The following is a 16,912-nucleotide window of genomic DNA, read 5'->3' as shown; positions in this document are numbered from 1 at the left end:
AATACTCTGTCTCTCTGACTGCCCCTCTCCCCTGTTGCTGTTTGTCCCAAACTTCCAAGGCTTGTAAACCTTCTTGACCACACCCCTCACCCACAGCAGCACCTGTTGCTCAGCTGGCTGTCAGGTCGACCACATGTGACAGCTGTCACTGAGGCTTGCAGACAGCTGGTTCTGGACTACTATGGCCAGGAGCAAGGAGGCAAACAACAGTGACTCAGTACTGCTGCCCTTTGTTCCTTGGCTAGGGATATATGAACCAGCACATAGTCCTTCACATCTGAAATCATTCCCAATTCATAGTCATCTACAGATACATTTTTCTGTATCTGGCCAGGAATCCAATGAAAATACTGAATAGTATTGGGCCCAACGTATGAGACATATTTTGATAAATTCTTCTGGTCTGGCAAGATTTTCCCCCAGATTGCTATGCAGTTCTGATGGCGATAGTATGAAAATCACCTTGAATACATGAAACTATTTGAATGCTAACTATTACAAGGTTTTACATGGTTTTCAAAACCCATCTTTTCTTCATGGCCTTTGAACCCTTTAATCCAGGGATGGGCAGAAGGTTTTGGACTTCAATTCCCAGAAGCACCTGCCAGCATGGTCAATGGTTAGGGATTCTGGAAGTTAAATCAAAACATCTGGGTATCTACTTTCTGTCCACCCCTGCTTTAATCCTTATTCTTTAGTATGTGTAACAGCGTTTACCCATGTTCATGGTTACACTTCTCTCCTCCTCCCCTTGTTCAATTGATGTCCATAGGAATTTTTGCAGGGGTGGGGGCCAAGTATATACATATATAACTAACGTCAGAGCACAGATTTACCATTTCTGGTGGATCTGGAGACTGAGCATTCTGAAGCCTGAGCACCAGCTGTACTGAGCTGGTTAGACCTGGCCTCTGAGAAATGTGTATACCAGATCTCCCTCTCTGTTTCTCAACAGGTAGACCTGATGTCTGGACAACATCTTCCCATCGGTGGCTGAAACCCTCAATGGGGCTACTCTGAGCATGACAAAGTCTGGATCCAACCCCAGTTTTGCAGAGTAGAAGTTCAAAATAAAACATTTTAGCTAGAACCACAACAGGAAAACAGGATCCTATAAAACCTATGCAAGATGTGAAAGACAGTGGCTTGGCATATCTAAGATGATTTGTTATCACAGAACAGAAGCATGCTTTCTTGCAAGAGAGTTTTATAAAGACATTTCAAGAAGATACTGGTTCCCTTCACCCCCTCAAGCAGTTACTTAATTGCACTGCTGTTACAATCAACTCCACAGCCCACTAACTATTTCCCTAAAAACACATATCTACCACACACAAACACCCCACCATGCCAGGAGACTGGATAACACTAGATTAGACTGCAGGTTTGTCATACTCTACTCTCCCTCGCGCACCTCCCACCCCCAGCAAAATGGGCATAATAGCACTAGGCTACTTTGCATGGCTGGCATAACCCATACTCTGTCAGCCACAGTCCCACCCCTGCAATATATGGGTATAATGATGATGGGCTTTATCTATATTGGCAGGCTATTTACAAAAAAGTTTACAAAGTTGTGGGGGAAATAACTTTTTTTTTTGTATGAAACAAGTGCTGGGTTAGATAATGAACTCCTGCCTTTGCTGCTAACTTTTGTTTTTGTATAGATCTGCCCAATCACAACTACATTAAAATCCATAAAATGGATTTCTGAATTGTTTTCTATGGGGCACCAATGACTTCTTTACCAGGGAAGATGGCTAAAAAATGAACCTGGACATTCCTTGCTCTGTTCTTTTTTCCATTGTCTGTTTTAGACAATCCTTGGGGGCAAGCACCTGTCTATTTTGTCTGTGAAACTCTGTTTATATAGCACTGTCAATGTATGTGGCACCTTCCAATGATAATATAAACATTTTAGTACATTTTGTGCTCATTTATAAGTATCTTCTTGAAATGTCTTTATAAAACTCTCTTGCAAGAAAGCATGCTTCTGTTCTATGATAACAAACCATCTTAGATATGCCAAGCCACTGTCTTTCACATCTTGCATAGGTTTTATAGGATCCTGTTTTCCTGTTGTGGTTCTAGCTAAAATGTTTTATTTTGAACTTCTACTCTGCAAAACTGGGGTTGGATCCAGACTTTGTCATGATTAGAGTAGTCCCATTGAAATCAATAGGACTTAAATCAGTCATGATTTCAATGGGTCTACTCTAAGCATAACTATGTCTGGATCTAAGCCATTATAGGGTGGCATTAGGTGCAGCAGCCTTTAAATAAAACTTGAGAGAAAGACAAACTTAGATACTTGCGTTATGCTTAGTTATTTCCTGGAACCCTGGGTATTTCTACCTTAGAATAACAATCAGTTTGTGCCCTTAGGAAAGGTAGTGTTTGAAACGTGTCTGGGCAAGTGCTCTGCGCTCTTTGAACTTCCTCTGTTCAGCCACACTTGGCTTTGGATCCATTCGACATTCCATGCATTGCAGCTATAGAGCTGGCTGACCTGTGCTGAAATAAATGGCTTGAATATGTCCTAAAAATCCTTGAGCAAAACGTTTTAGGCCCAGTACTACTCTATGGACTTGGATGTTTTTACATTGAATACAAAGTGATGCTCTTTTATTCTTGATCATCCTTTTACCAGCTGGTTTGCCAACTTTGACCCTATGTAAAGGAAACAGATTTGGCCTAGTTATTCATGCACTTACAGAGTAGATGACTGTTATGTGCTCTGTGTAGGGCAGCCTTTAAGGAGAATTTGCTTAGAATGCAGCTGCTTAGAGCATTGAACTATGTATAGATTACACCTATTCTATATCAGTTGCATATTCTGGAGGTGATGGGCTCGACCTTGGGGGAGCTGGGGGTGGTGACGGCTGACAGGAAGCTCTGGCGTGGGCTGTTCCATGAAGTCATGAAGAGTCGGAAGCGACTGACCGAATAAACAACAACACATCAGTTGCACAGGTTGCCAATTAGCTTCTGGATTCAATTGGCAGAAACTGGAGACAGGGCCTTCTCAGTGGTGGCTCTGCAATTGTTCCACACCCCAGGAACACTTGCCTAGCCCTTCCCTCATGGTTTTTTAGGTTTGCTCCGAAGACCTTCTTGTTTCAGAAGGCCATCCAAGTGTCTTGTTTTGTTGTACTCTTATTTTAAATGGCTGCAGTTTTTATTGCATTGTTTGCTATATTTAATTTGTATTGTTTTAAAGTTGTATTTATACTAGTTTAATGTTGTAAGCTGTATTGTGAAGGTTTTTGCTTTGAAAATAGATACCTAAATAAATAAAAGTAATTCTCATAGCGCTTGTAAGAACGTGTGAAGGTGGCTTATACTAAATCAGACCACTGCTTTATTTAACACTGTATTGTGTATTCTGGTAGCAGCGACTCTCTGAAGTCTCAGGCAGAGGTCCTTCTCAGTCATGCTATTGAAGGTCCTTTAACTGGTGATGCTGTGGATTAAAACTGGGACTTCCTTGTATCTGTAACATGCGAGCTCTCACTGAATTAGGAGGAAGGTTATTGCGAAGGGAAAAGTAATGGTTGATCTATTTTAGACCCAGTGAACTTGGGATAGATAAGTGAGGTGACTGACAGTATCTAGTCCATCAGAGTGTAACCCGGAATTTGAATCCACATCTCAGTTGAGCATACAAGCCACTGAAAACTGGAGCTTTCTATCAAAGCAGCCGTAAGTTGTTAGTAAGCGTCTAATTATAAGAGAGGTGTTCCTTTGTTAGTTTGTTGGGGTGATAGCAAGTCATTTTTCTAACAACCAGAAACTAAAACAAACTCTCCCCTAAGAGACTGCCTAGTATAAGGTACGTGGGGCATTACTCCTCACCTGTGGTATTCTTAATTTTACTTCATACCCATGTTAGCTTTTCCACCTTTGGCTGAGTGCCATGGAAGTACTTAGTGTTCATTTTCCTTTGCCTATCAGTGAAGCTCAAGGATATCAGTTCTCAGATATTACTTCCAGGATATTACTTCTCATTCAGAACTGGACTGGTATGAGAGACAACTAATTGCACCAGAAAAACTACTCTAATTTAAGAGCCCTATAATGAGGAGTCCCAAAGGAGTCTTACTCTGAAAGGAGAGTTCAGGATCTCAAGAGTAGGTGATTTTTATGACAGCTAAGTAGTTTCTAAGATGTAATATACATTATATAAAACTGCATTTAAACATCTTTTGTTTTATATTTTTGATTGGATATGAGTAGAAAGGTATTTAATTCAAGTATCAAAAATATATTTTTGTGTTTTTTTGCTTGAAACATGTAATACTCTTCTAGTTTAAAGGTTTTTCAGACTTCTTGTGTCTGGAGATTCCAAGATCACTGAACCTGCCCATTTCTCAGCCAAGAGGTATCAAGTAATTGGCCCTCAGGCTCTGCTTGAAATACAGTGACACAGCTGCTAATATTTATAACATTCCATATCACTTCTCTATCATTAAGATGCTGAAAGCGGTGAATAATAAAAAACTAAACGATCTAAAATTCCACATCAATGCAAACAGAAACAACAAAATCATATGCAACAGTAGAACATACCACCAGCAGCTGCTGCCATATAATACGCTAAGTATTAGTCTAGCACTCTTCAAAGGTTTGGTAGAACAGAAATATCTTAGTGCAATCCTGTGTGTGTGTAATAACTGGAGAAGCTCATGTGATATACAAGATACACATCCTTTCCCTTGCTGTTACTAATATAAAAACTAGATATTCCCAGGCATTCTGTGGACATCCACCTGCTCTTAGCTTCTGTCCATCGCTTCTTGTTACACAACTGACATATTGTTCCCTCTATTTCTGATGTTCAGGCATGAATGCTGTTCTTTATGTAACCCAAACAGCACTACCTGCTGATATGAGATATGAGCAGACTCAGGGGAACCCTGAGGTTTGCTAAACTACAAATATATGTATGCATGTATCTTTTCAAATGAGGCTATGCTTGGTGGCCACAGAATGTTGACTGACTGTTGGGGGAAAATAATGGAAAACTGGGATGGGGAATTGAATGGAGTGTCATTCATTTTTCATTCATTCATCCATTTATTATATTCTATACTGCCCCATAGCCAAAGCTCTCTGGGCGGTTCACAAAAATTTAAAAAGTTAAAACTCATTATATGGTTTTTATGTAAATGCTTTTGTACTTCCTATAAACAGATAGCACACATCTATGTAGACAAAATACATCTGAAAACAATTTTTTTAAACAATCAGCCAAAGACGATCCAGGACCGAATTAAAAACTAATTATATGCTGCCAAATGCCTGAGAGAAGAGGGCAGTTTTAACCTGGTGCCAAAAAGATAACAATGTTGGCACCAGGTGGTCTTCGTTGGGGGCCACCACCAAGAAGGCTTTTTCCCTTGTTGCCAGCCTCTGCGCCTGCCTTGGAGTAGGCACCCAGAGGAGGGCCTTAGATGCTGAACAGAGTGTACGGGTTGGTTCATGTTGGGAGAGGCACTTCATCAGGTATTGTGGTCCCGAGTCGTGTAAGGCTTTATGGGTCAAAACCAATGCCTTGAATCAGGCTCAGAAACATACAAGCAGCCAGTGCAAGCTGTCCAGACTCAATGTTATACGCGATCTTCTGGTCCCTGTTATCAATCTGGCTGCCGCATTTTGCAGAAGCAGGAGTTTCTGAACCATCTTCAAAGGCAGCCCTGTGTAGAGTTCATTGCAGCTATCTAACTTGGGGGTAACAAGCCAGATTATCCCTGTCCAGATAGGGGCGTAACTGGGTCATCAACCGAAGCTGGTAGAAGGCACTCGATGCCCCTGAGGCTACTTGAGCGTCAAGTGACTAAGATGGCTCCAGGAGGACCCCCAAGCTACAAACTTGCTCCTTCAGGGGGAATGCAACCCCATCCAGGACAAGTTGATAACCCTACATATGGTCAGGAGAACCACCTACTAACAGCATCTTAGTCTTGCCTGGATTGAGTTTCAGTTTATTAGCCCTCATCCAGTCTTTTGCTGCAGCCAGGCACTGATTTAGCACATCTTACTTGAAGAAGATGAAAGGAGAAATAGAGTTGCATGTCATTGGCATACTGATGACAGCACACTCTAAAACTCTGGGCAGAACCCCCTGGAGGGGGGTCATGGCTGACTAACTTGGAACCGTGAAAAGGAGCATGCCAAACTGCAACATTATGTTGCAGGTCTCAGTTGTTTTCAAATTACAAAGATATACCTCGTAAATGTTTTTAAAGGTGGCCTAAAATAATCCTACAGAAATATAAATACATTGACACTCTAACTTCTATCACAGTTGATGCAGTAGCTTGTCCAAGATGATGTTTTTGTGATATAGGCACTTCATTTTAAGATACAGCAGTAATAGGGAATACCTCAGCCAAAGAAGCAGATAAGTACTTGAAGTATCCCAGTGGTTTAGGTAGCCATTTGAGGGCCACTAGTGTTAAAAACCAAACATGGGCCTCATTCTGTTACTTGTTCTTTAGCTGGGATAACATACTTAAAAGCTGGGAGAAGGGTGTTTCCTTGTACCCCGTGTTGCTCTCCTAAGAACCCATATAGCCCAATCTACACTGGTGATTTAGCTCTGTTATACTGAGGTAGCTTGGTTATTCGTATTCTCCTGATGATAATTTCCCTACATCTTAGGTGCAGATATGTGGTAAAATATGTAGTAGAGCATGTGGTAAAATTATCGTCCATTTGAGTTCCAGTGTACGCAAAACAGAAATATCTACCAATTCCCTTGCCTGTCTGCTTAGTTATGTGTGAAGGTTATTAATCTCCCCCGCTCAAAATATTTGTATTGATTTTCTTACAGATTTGATACAATTATATATCCATTCATTATAAACATACAGTCAACAATAATCACTGGGTGGACTGCATACAAAGCATCAACGATATTTTACAATTAATTAGGGGTTCTGATGTGCATACAGAAATTACATGTCTCAATGTTTCTAAGTGGTAACAATATTATTTTCTTCCATTTTTCCCAAAACATCTATCCAGCATGACCCAAGTGATTGTAGAGGCTCTGTGTTGGTTTTATTATTGACAAAATGTCTAAAAGCTTCCCAATTTTCATAAAAAAAACTTCATAATTTTCAGACCTAGCCTGTCACATACATTGACCAGAGTTTATCCCTCCATATTGAAAGAGAGCCAGTTAAAATTTCATTCTCTCCAGTGTTAGGTTCATATTTGACAAGGAAAATAAAAATCTAAGGCAGATCTCTTAACATTGATATGGGTAGGAGCACGATTAACAATAGCATCCTTTTGGAAAAAGCATTATTAATCTTAATGAAAACATATGGCAACATGTATGAAGTCAAATCTTCATTAATAGGCAGTAATGTTTGAAGCAAAGTGGTGGATATGTTCTTGGGGCATACAGATCTTTAAGCAGCTTCTGGATAGGTATACAAGTATTATTAATAAATAAATAACAGCCCTGTTCAGACACACCCTGGGAAGGGTGGTTAGGCTAACCAAGGTGCAGGGTGGTTAGCACTAACCACTGCGAGAGCCCCTGCCACATATGCAGGTAACCCTGGCCTGCAGCATGGTTAGTCTAACCACTCACTAACCATGGTTACCACTAAACTCCGCAGTTCTCCAGACAGGCTGCAATGCATCCTAGCGGTCCCAGTGGAGGATGCTGCTGCGGGTGGCCATTTTGGGACCTCAGTGGAGGAAGCTGCTGCGGGTGGCCATTTTGGGGCCTCAGTGGAGGATGTTGCTGCGGGTGGCCATTTTGGGACCTCAGTGGAGGAAGCTGCTGCAGGTGGCCATCTTGGGGCTCAGTACCACAGCAGTCATGGGTGGCCATTTCACAGGGGCTGGGGAGTGCAGGTTTGGGGGAAGGAGTGCCATTTGAGACAGGGATGACACTGCTTGGCCAGGTGCCGGGCACGCGGGGATGTTAATCACGGTGGACACAGGTGCTTGTGCCTGGCAGTGCTAAGTGCTCGAGGTTTCTGTGCCAATAACAGAGGTGTGGGATTGAAAGCATCTTTTCTCCCTGTGCACTAGACTATGGAGATCTGGAGCACTGGCAGGAGTGGCTGAGCCGATTTTGCTCTTTCCACAGAGCTCTATGGTAGCGCTCAGTTAACCATGGGGAGCTGTTCAGAAGTTACACTAAGCCATGCTTAGGGCCGCTAACACGCTAAGCCATCATGGTTAGCTCAAAAACACTAACCATCATGGCTTAGCATGATGTCTGAACAGGCCAATAAATGGGTGCGGAAGGGCTGGCTCAGACACTTCCTTCAGACCACTGCTGGCCTCTTCAGGAGCTGACGATAGGAGCTCCCTGCCTAGAAAAAGGGAACTATGCATGACTATAGCTAGAAAACACCACAACGTTCACAAAGTAATTCAAACACCTACAAGTGCCAAGTCTCCCAGAAAGCAAAATGCACTCGCCAGTTATTTGTGTATACTAATTTAACCATGTACAATATTATATTGTACATTATAACCATCCACAATATTGTGGATATTAAAAAGCCAGGGGGCCATGTTACCAGGCTAATCTGAACTGGCCTGCCTCACATAGCTTGCTCTGGTTGTATGGATAAGCCAGCCTGAATTCCCATATTGATGACAAACCTAGCCATATGTTGACATATTTGGCTATGCATGTAGCCAAACTAGCAGTGCCCAGGGGGCAGCGAGGAACCCAGTGTAGGGTGACTAATTCTGACAGCAAAGAGCCAGAAATGATCCAAGCTTTATGTGATTAGATCATTCTTGGCCACTGTTTTGCAGTATATTTACAGAGACAAAAAAAACTGGTTTTACAGGATGATTTTGTGCATTGTATTATCCTTGGAACTAACAGAATGTCAGATTTTCCTTTCATGAGAAAAGTAGTGTCAGTGGTTTTTGATGATTCAGACTACTTATTTCTCAACTATACATTTCCTTATTTATCCGCTCTGATCCCTGCTAAGTAAATGAGTTTTCTCTCCTTATTCAGTTACTCCTTCCACCTTGACAGTGTTCAACATTACTCCTTCTGTTCCCTCATCATTTTCCCAGCACGCATTTGCTGATTATTGCCTTGAAAAGACCAGTCATTCCCTGTTCTTTATCACCTCCTCCCTACCAGCTTTTCCCCTCTCACCATCTCCTACTTACCTTTCTCCATTAATCTGTTCTTTTACTTCAGTATCTCCTTCAGGAGTCAGGGGTCTCCTTTTACCTGTAAAACTATCCTCTTTATGCAATTCCTTCTCCTTCCTTACCCTCTGTTACTCTTTTGTTTCTTCTACTTCTACCCTACTGTGGGGCAAACTGCAGATTATACACCAATGTAAAAGTAATCCAATTAGGGATGCAATCGTGTGTTTAGACAGAAAAAGGTCCTACAACTCCCCGCATTCCCCAGCCAGCCATGCTGGCTGAGGAATGCTGGGAGTTGTAGGACCTTTTTGTCTAAATGTGTATAGGATTGCGCCCTAAATGTCTTTAACGTACACACAGCTCCTTAGGGAGGGGTGAAGTTAAAATGCAGAAGAGGAAGCGAAGGGAGGTCCCATTTAATCCATTACCTGCCCACCATGGGCATGTCTACACCAGGCTAAATCCTGCATTTAAAATGGGGCTTTCTGCTTCCGTTTTAAATGCAGGATCACAACTCTCTTTTTCACGTGCTTCCTTTTCCCCCACCCCCTTCCCCCCATATCTGAGTCTTCCATTATCTTTCATTGATCTTGCTCCTCTTCTTGCCGCTTTTACTCTTTTCATGGAGGAAACTGAAGCGGAACACAACTGGGTAATTCGGTAGGTCACTATCTGCGATCTATTTAAAAATGGAACAAAGGTCATTTAGTGTAGGAGACGCCTTGAATGATCACGGCATCATGAAAAGAGCCCGCAAACATCCGTGAAGGAGCAATCTCAATCGCAGGATAAAAGCTCAGTCTGAAGGAGCCCCATATCTCTGCTACAAATCACCCCCTAAGCAGCTTTTTGTTCCAAATGGTTTCAGAATTGCATTTTCAAATCTCTGTTTGCCTCTGTCTTCAGGAACTGTTTGCTTTACCTTTAAGCATGCTGTTGTCTTGCCCAAGGAGATCGGCTAAATATTATGTTAACAAAAGTAGAGAAGAATCTGTTTTCACAGATACCTTTTCTAACATTTAGCAGAAATAGCCTTTATTTATTTCAACAGTACATTTGAAACATCTTTCTGTGTTCTTAAAAAATGCATGGACAGAATAGTATTTAGATATTGAGATTTGTTTTTGGTGGACCTATATTCGTTTCTCCTTTTCCTGTTCAATCCTTTCCCTCTATTGTTTCCTAATCTCTGTATTTTTGAGGGGTGGGGTTGCATAGTATTTGATAAAATGTTTCCCCTTCCCTCTCTGTCTCTTTTTCCCCTCTTGCCTTAGACTATAGGTTTGTGGGCAGCCTGATTTTAAATTTTGTATAACAGCAAGTACACTTTAGGCACTTTTAGAAATACTAAGCAATTATGTTTGCTTTCTGCTTTCAGCCTGAGAACAGGATATTGTTGCCAGGTTTCAGCACAGGAAGAGCCTTTCTCAAGTGTGATACACCCCTGCCTTAACACAATTGCCTGTATTAAATTAATGGAAAGTAGCATGATAATGGAAGAAACAAAGGAAGAGTTTGGTTCAAATATAGTTAGACATGCCTATTATCTTCTTGTTTTGCATTGGGTTCAGATTTCAGGAAGATATTAAAGCAAATGATCCTACATTGCCTCATGTAAACTCTGATTGCTACTCTACAACTTTTTGAAATTTATACTGACATATTTGTTTTAATCCATGGGAGTTGTTTTAGCCAAGCCAATGTAAATCTACTGATCTTTGACTCACTGTCTCTCATGGTTTATAAGTTAAACTATATCACAACCAACAGACAGCTAATTTGAACTGAACAGCATTTTTGGTCATTTCAGGAAGTTCTATCAAGCTATCAAAGTTTTCCTGATTTTCTCTCCTCAGGCTGTGACTGTGATACTCCGGAGAAATCTTCTTGACATGGCCAGGCTTTCCAGCTAACCCAGGGATGAAAAGAAAAACAGCAGAGTATTCATGGAAGCCAGTACTACAGAGCAAAGCTTCTCCATGTGATCGATTCAAGCACGCCTGCTGCATTTGCAGGGGGTTCCTTTATGTTTATGGTGGCCGGCAAAATACTAGCTTGTGTGACTTCTGGCGGTACGAGATAGGTAAGTTTTCTTCTTCACTTATTTCATCATGCCACTAAATCAAAATTCCCCAGGTTATAGTCACAGAACCCTGTTTTCCTTGTGGTTACCCCACGATAACGTGATAACGTTGTGATCAAGCAAACCAGTAGATAACCTTATTGAATAACCTTATGATCTGCTAAGATTTATCATATGATCACTGTGTGGATTGGCAATCCAAATCCACTTTAAATATTTGTTTATATAAAAATGTATATTCTGCCGTACAGCCATATTTTCAAGGTGGGTTACATAAAAATAAAACAGAAAAAATGTACAAAATACAGACAATTAAAGTAAATACAATAAAAATCACAGCAGCAGCTACAATTATTTAAATGTTAAAAGCCTAGGAGAATAAACATGTATTTGCCTGGTGTCAGGAATGAATTCCATAAATGGGGCGCCACCACTGAGAAGGCTTTCTTTGATTGCCACCTACCATGTGTCAGATGGCAAGAGCACCTAGAAGAAAGCAATACATAGCAGGAAGGGCAATAACTGGGCCCCAATACATTTTGTGAGGTACTGTAGGTTCTTTTTAAAACCCTGATCATCCCAGATTTTTAAAAAATTCCTAATTCTCAAAGTTGCATGAAACAAATTTGAGAACCTGGGGCCAGAAGTGCTAAAACGCTGAAAACTAGAGAGCAAGTGGAAAGATATCCAAGATCACAGTTCTAGTCCTTGTTATTTTTTAAGTCCCAGTGCAAAGACATTGTGAAAAGGTGAGTCAAGTCTTACACATATGAGAATATCAATACTGTAGAGCAGGGGTGGGGAGCCTGTGGCCCTCCAGATGTTGTTGGGCTCCAATACCTATCAGCCCCAGCAAGCGCGGCCACTGGTCAGGGATGACGGGAGTTCTCTAGCAACATCAGGAGGGGTCTGCTGAAGAAGTTGTATAACCTGTCTATGACTTTCTGCGGCACGTTCAAACATGTTTTGTTTTTGTGGAAAACCATACTTCTGGTTTCCTCAGCTATCATAGAAAATACACCTGTTCTGAATATACCTGTTCAGAAAGCATTGCTGTTTGTCATCTGTTGCCTTCATGCCCTGTTGCTTCTGAGGGGCAGCTGGCTCGTTACTGAGGGAAAAAGAATGCTGGACTAGATGAATCTTTGGTCTGATCCAGCAGGTTTGTTCTTATGTCTCTACTATTTTAGACAGTAGAAGAAAGCTGAGTTTGTATCTGTGAGTTCATGTCAGTTTGGAGATGGAGAGGGGGGCAGTTCCCAGCGGCAGCTGTCCAAAATGGATTTTAAAGAATACCTGATCACGTGCATCACAACCTTGGGACATCACAGGGTATTTGGCTATAGGCTAGGCATAGGGTTGAATTACATGTTATCAAAAACATGGGGCTGCTGTCAAAAAGGATAGTGCTAAGTCAATTCCTCCGTCCATCTTTAACATATAGCCCTGTGTCCTGCCATTATGCTGTACATTTCCCTGCTCTTGCTCTACATCATCAACTGCCGCTGGAGGGGCAGGAAAACACTTAGCACAAGAATGCCAGGAAGTAAGTTGACCTATGTGTTAAGGAGGAAAAGACTGGAACTTGGAATCAGGGTGCTGGTTTTTTGTGGCAGCCCCATGTTTCCGACGTTGCAGTTGAAGGGTGCAGCCTGAGGGCCAAATTCCATTTTGGAGAAGTTTGTGGGGGCCACATTCCTGGTGTGGGTGGGACAGAAGGCTAAAGGGGCTATGACCAAATGCAAAGGGGGCGAGGCCAAAAATATCAGCATGCTTTAGCTAAAAGCGCTTACTGCCAGTAACTAAGCCTTGAGAGAGGCATTTCAGTCATGTAGAATGGGGGAGGGGGAAACTGCACAAAAGCCAGGAAAACATCAAAGATCAGTGGTTGGGGAAAGGGGTGTGGCCAGGGGAAAGGGCGTGGCCATCTGGGGAACCCTGGAGGACTGGAGTGGGACCCCAGGATGGCCAGATTTGGCCCCTGGGCCTGAGGTTCTACACCCCCTGTTGTAGTTCCAGCTATAATTTCTTATGAACCTTTTTTTAACCTTTGGACAGCAGTTGGCCGAGAGACACTCAGTCAAATGTGAGTTAAGATACTATATTTTTCCAGTATTGTGCATCTCTTTCTACAGAGAAGCCCTGTTGGAGACTTTTGCTAGCACTTAGGGCCAGTGCTCTCCAGCATTGTAGACTGGATGCCGTGAAAACTCATCACTAGACCTGAACCTCCTGGCTTATTTTCTAATGCACAGGCTCCTAAGGATATCTACCTCGAAGCATCGCAGTATATGTCAATCCATGTTTTATGTGTTTTATATCTGTGGGATATTAAGAGAGCTTGATATAATAGAACAACTCGCCCATGTTGGGAAGAAGTCAGACCAATTAATTTCATGGGTCCATTTCACAGCTTAATAATCAGTAAAAAACATTTTCTAGAGAGTAACGAATGGGAGAGGCTGGACAGCTCAGAAGATGGCCCAGAAGAACTGGAAGAGCACACAATGGTGGAGTACCAGGCAAGTTTCAGTTCCCCCAATCCTGTAAAATACTATGGATTCTTCTCCCTTGTTAGTAATTTTTTTCCTTATGGCCTTGAGGCCTGGTGCTGTTCCATAGATAGTTTTCTGGTAGTCTGTGACAAGAAAGGAGGCTCAGCCTGCTGCTTCAAGGTGGGAATCTCTAGTCTCTCCCCCAGAAGCAAAAAGACCCCTCCCTTAAGAAGGTCTTAAGCATGAGTAACAGATCTCTCTACAAGCCAGTTAAACGGTTGTTAAGCAGGAAGAGCTCTAGGAGTGAGCAGAGCCCTTGTTTCCTAGCCAGCTTCAGACACTCAGTCCTTTTGCAGGCCTCTTTACAAATTTACATTTATAGGTATATACCTACAAATACAAAGTGTGAATGAACAAAGAGATGTTTTGAAAACACCAGTTTATACAGCCCACATGGATTTTTCTTAATTTGATTCTACAAGTGGCTAAAATCGTTTGTTTTTAATGGACAAAGATGAAAGCGGAATCCTTTTTTTAGCTGTTTCTTTGTTCAGCTGTCTCCCCTTTAGGGGAAATAAGAAGCAGGGGATCACATTTTTGCTGTTTCCATATTGTTCTTTATTAACAACACGGCTGCTTTGTTAAGAGTGAATGACAAGAAATAGGTTTGGAAGGATGTTTCTCCCAAGAAGACCACTCACTTTTTTTTTTAACCTACCAGAGCTTATTTCAGTAGTAAGCTGCCTAAAAGCACTTCCATGTGGTGGTGCTGTCTTGTGGGAGCAGAGATTAAAACCTCTTATCCCGACTGTCAGCTTAGTATGGGCATCATCTGCCATGCTTGAACCACAATAGGCTGTGTGACTGCTGCCACCATTCATGGTTGGGCTCAGGTATGTCCAGAAGCAGCTTTAAAACACAGGTGGGCAACCCACGGCCCTTGGGTGCTCTACATGTGGCCTGATGTGGAACCCACATGACCAACAAGCACTAACCAACACCTCCACAGGAATCCCAGTGCAGCTGAGATCACCGTTACCTTACTGCTAATAGCAGCGGGGAAACAGTGACGGGGATCAGGATCTCTGGGACAGGGAGGCTTTAAACGAGGGCAGGGCAACCTCCTGCCCGTGCTGGAGCCCAATTCAGCCCATGGAGGGTTGAGCACCCTGTGTGGGCCCTGCCCTCCCCAAGCCCTGCCGCTGAGGTACAAAGGAGAATCCCTGTTATCTTTGATCATAGATCTGGGGATTCTCCTGCACTGCTTCTGACGCCATTTGCACCCCAATCAGGACATGAGCAGCATGGAAACAAGGTGCCTGACTCAGCTTGGGCTTGTGGGAACTGGCTCCTGCAAGCCCCAGGTGAGCACCTTTCTCTGTCCATATAGAGGGACAGAGCTCCATACCTCTCTCTGCACAGTTTTTTTTAAAGTGAGGCGATGGTGGATATCATGGGATGGGGCGTGGCTTTGAGGATGAGCCCCTGCTCCCTTGACATCATCCAACCTGCCGGCTTGGTCCTGGAGGGAGGTATTCTGGCCCCTGGACCAATAGTGGTTGGCCTCCTGTTCTTTCAACTGTGATCCCATTCCCTGTTCTCAGTGGACAGGGAGGGGAAGTTTAAACCTCCCCATCCCTGTGTGCTGGGATGTGGGTGGGGGAAGACAGCGAAAGTGTGTGCGCGCACGTGCACATGCGCAGACCCCGACTCACTACCTGGCACAACAGGTGGCCATCAGGGCTAAAAAGGTTGTCCACCCATTTTAAAATGTTACACCATGCAGGGGTTGTAGACTCTGCATTAAGCAGGGGGTTGGACTCAATGGTCTTATAGGCCCCTTCCAACCCTACTATTCTATGATTCTATGACTCTATGCAAGGGTTGTAACATTTAAATCGGCCCCAGCTATTTATCCCAAGGGAGAATGTGCACACCACCATTAAAATATGTGCCTTGAAATTAGAATCTGTTGAGTAGATAATCCAGATACTCAATAGTATGTTAAACATCTTAGGGTCTTATTGTAGGCTTTAACTCCTTGGTGAAAGATGCATTGCTGACAGATATTTTGATAAATGTTCTGAAGTGGCTATAGGAATTTGTACTAGTAAGCAAGTATTTTGGCTATAGATGATTTGTCTGTTCAGTGTTCCCACATGCCTTCAGTTAGAAACTTGGGCCCAGTAAAAGGTATTACATTGCATCCATCCTGTGCCTCTCCTCATTGATGCATGAACATTTACTTCTGAGGATTCATTTCAGACCAAAACGGAGAATTGTTTAGTTTTTCTCAGGGGCGGAAAAGAATGCAGTCCATGGGATTGCTACTCCGTGATGCACTCACACCAGAGTACTTCATCTAGTGAACTCCCATGGCCATCATGCCACACAAAGAGAAAGTTGTCATTTGCAGTGCTCTCTGGATGCCCAGCTCTTATCTACTGTTTGTGAAATGGAAGGTTCTCAAATTCAGCCTCTTCATGTAGGTGGGCATGAAAAACATCCATATGTGTATTGTTGGGGTACAGCTTCAATTGTGGTTTCAAACTTAGGTTGAATTAATTCGATTGCATTAGACTTTAGAAATTGCAAGTATGGTTTACTAGAAAATCTTTATTGTACTTGCAGGGTGTTCTCTATATCTTTGGTGGAATGGTAGATTCCGCTTTCACACAGAAGAAGAATTCTCTCTGGATGTATGACACTGGTATGGAAAACAAGTAGCATCTTCAAATGGCATTACACATAGATTTTTCTAAAAATACATTACTACTCTGTAGAGGGATATATGTTACAGTTTGCTGTGGGAAATGCTATGCTTGCTGGGGAATGCTGGTAATTGTAGGATTTCTTTCTGTCTAAACATGCATAGGATTGTGTCCTAAATTTGATGAATGTTGACTTTCACATGTGACTACCTGAAAACAGGTATCTACTTATCCACTTTTGGGAATATACTAGTGAATGCTGACCATAATGTAACTGTCAGCATTCACCAGTGTTTCTGGGATTCCCGACGTTTATATGTCATTGTCAATTTGCAACATTCACCAAATTTTAAACAGTCACTGTAATGTAATATAGTTATTTGAAGTCACATTGTGCTTGACTTGTGTATGTATTTAAATACTAGTAAAAAAGGGAGAAGTAGTTCAGTAGTTTATTTTAACATCTGGTT

At 42.3% G+C, this 16,912-nt stretch overlaps 1 protein-coding gene across 5 annotated transcripts in view; it reads left to right on the top strand.

Moving 5' to 3' along the window:
- The window catches only part of LOC146358281 (leucine-zipper-like transcriptional regulator 1), a 29,762-nt gene that overhangs the window by 4,432 nt on the left and 8,418 nt on the right, over positions 1 to 16,912 (top strand). For all 5 annotated transcript variants that reach the window (XM_084807039.1, XM_084807053.1, XM_084807046.1 and 2 more), the window contains 3 exons: positions 11,010 to 11,236; positions 13,679 to 13,758; positions 16,363 to 16,441. In XM_084807039.1, the coding sequence (XP_084663165.1) occupies positions 11,074 to 11,236; positions 13,679 to 13,758; positions 16,363 to 16,441 (322 nt within the window). In that variant the 5' untranslated portion in view covers positions 11,010 to 11,073. The remainder of the gene's footprint in view (positions 1 to 11,009; positions 11,237 to 13,678; positions 13,759 to 16,362; positions 16,442 to 16,912) is intronic.

Source organism: Heloderma suspectum, chromosome 1 (genome assembly GCF_057233095.1).
Source record: "Heloderma suspectum isolate Gila_16-S chromosome 1, 16-S_ref, whole genome shotgun sequence".
Lineage (NCBI taxonomy): Eukaryota > Metazoa > Chordata > Lepidosauria > Squamata > Helodermatidae > Heloderma > Heloderma suspectum.
This window is presented reverse-complemented; position numbering and strand designations above follow the sequence as displayed.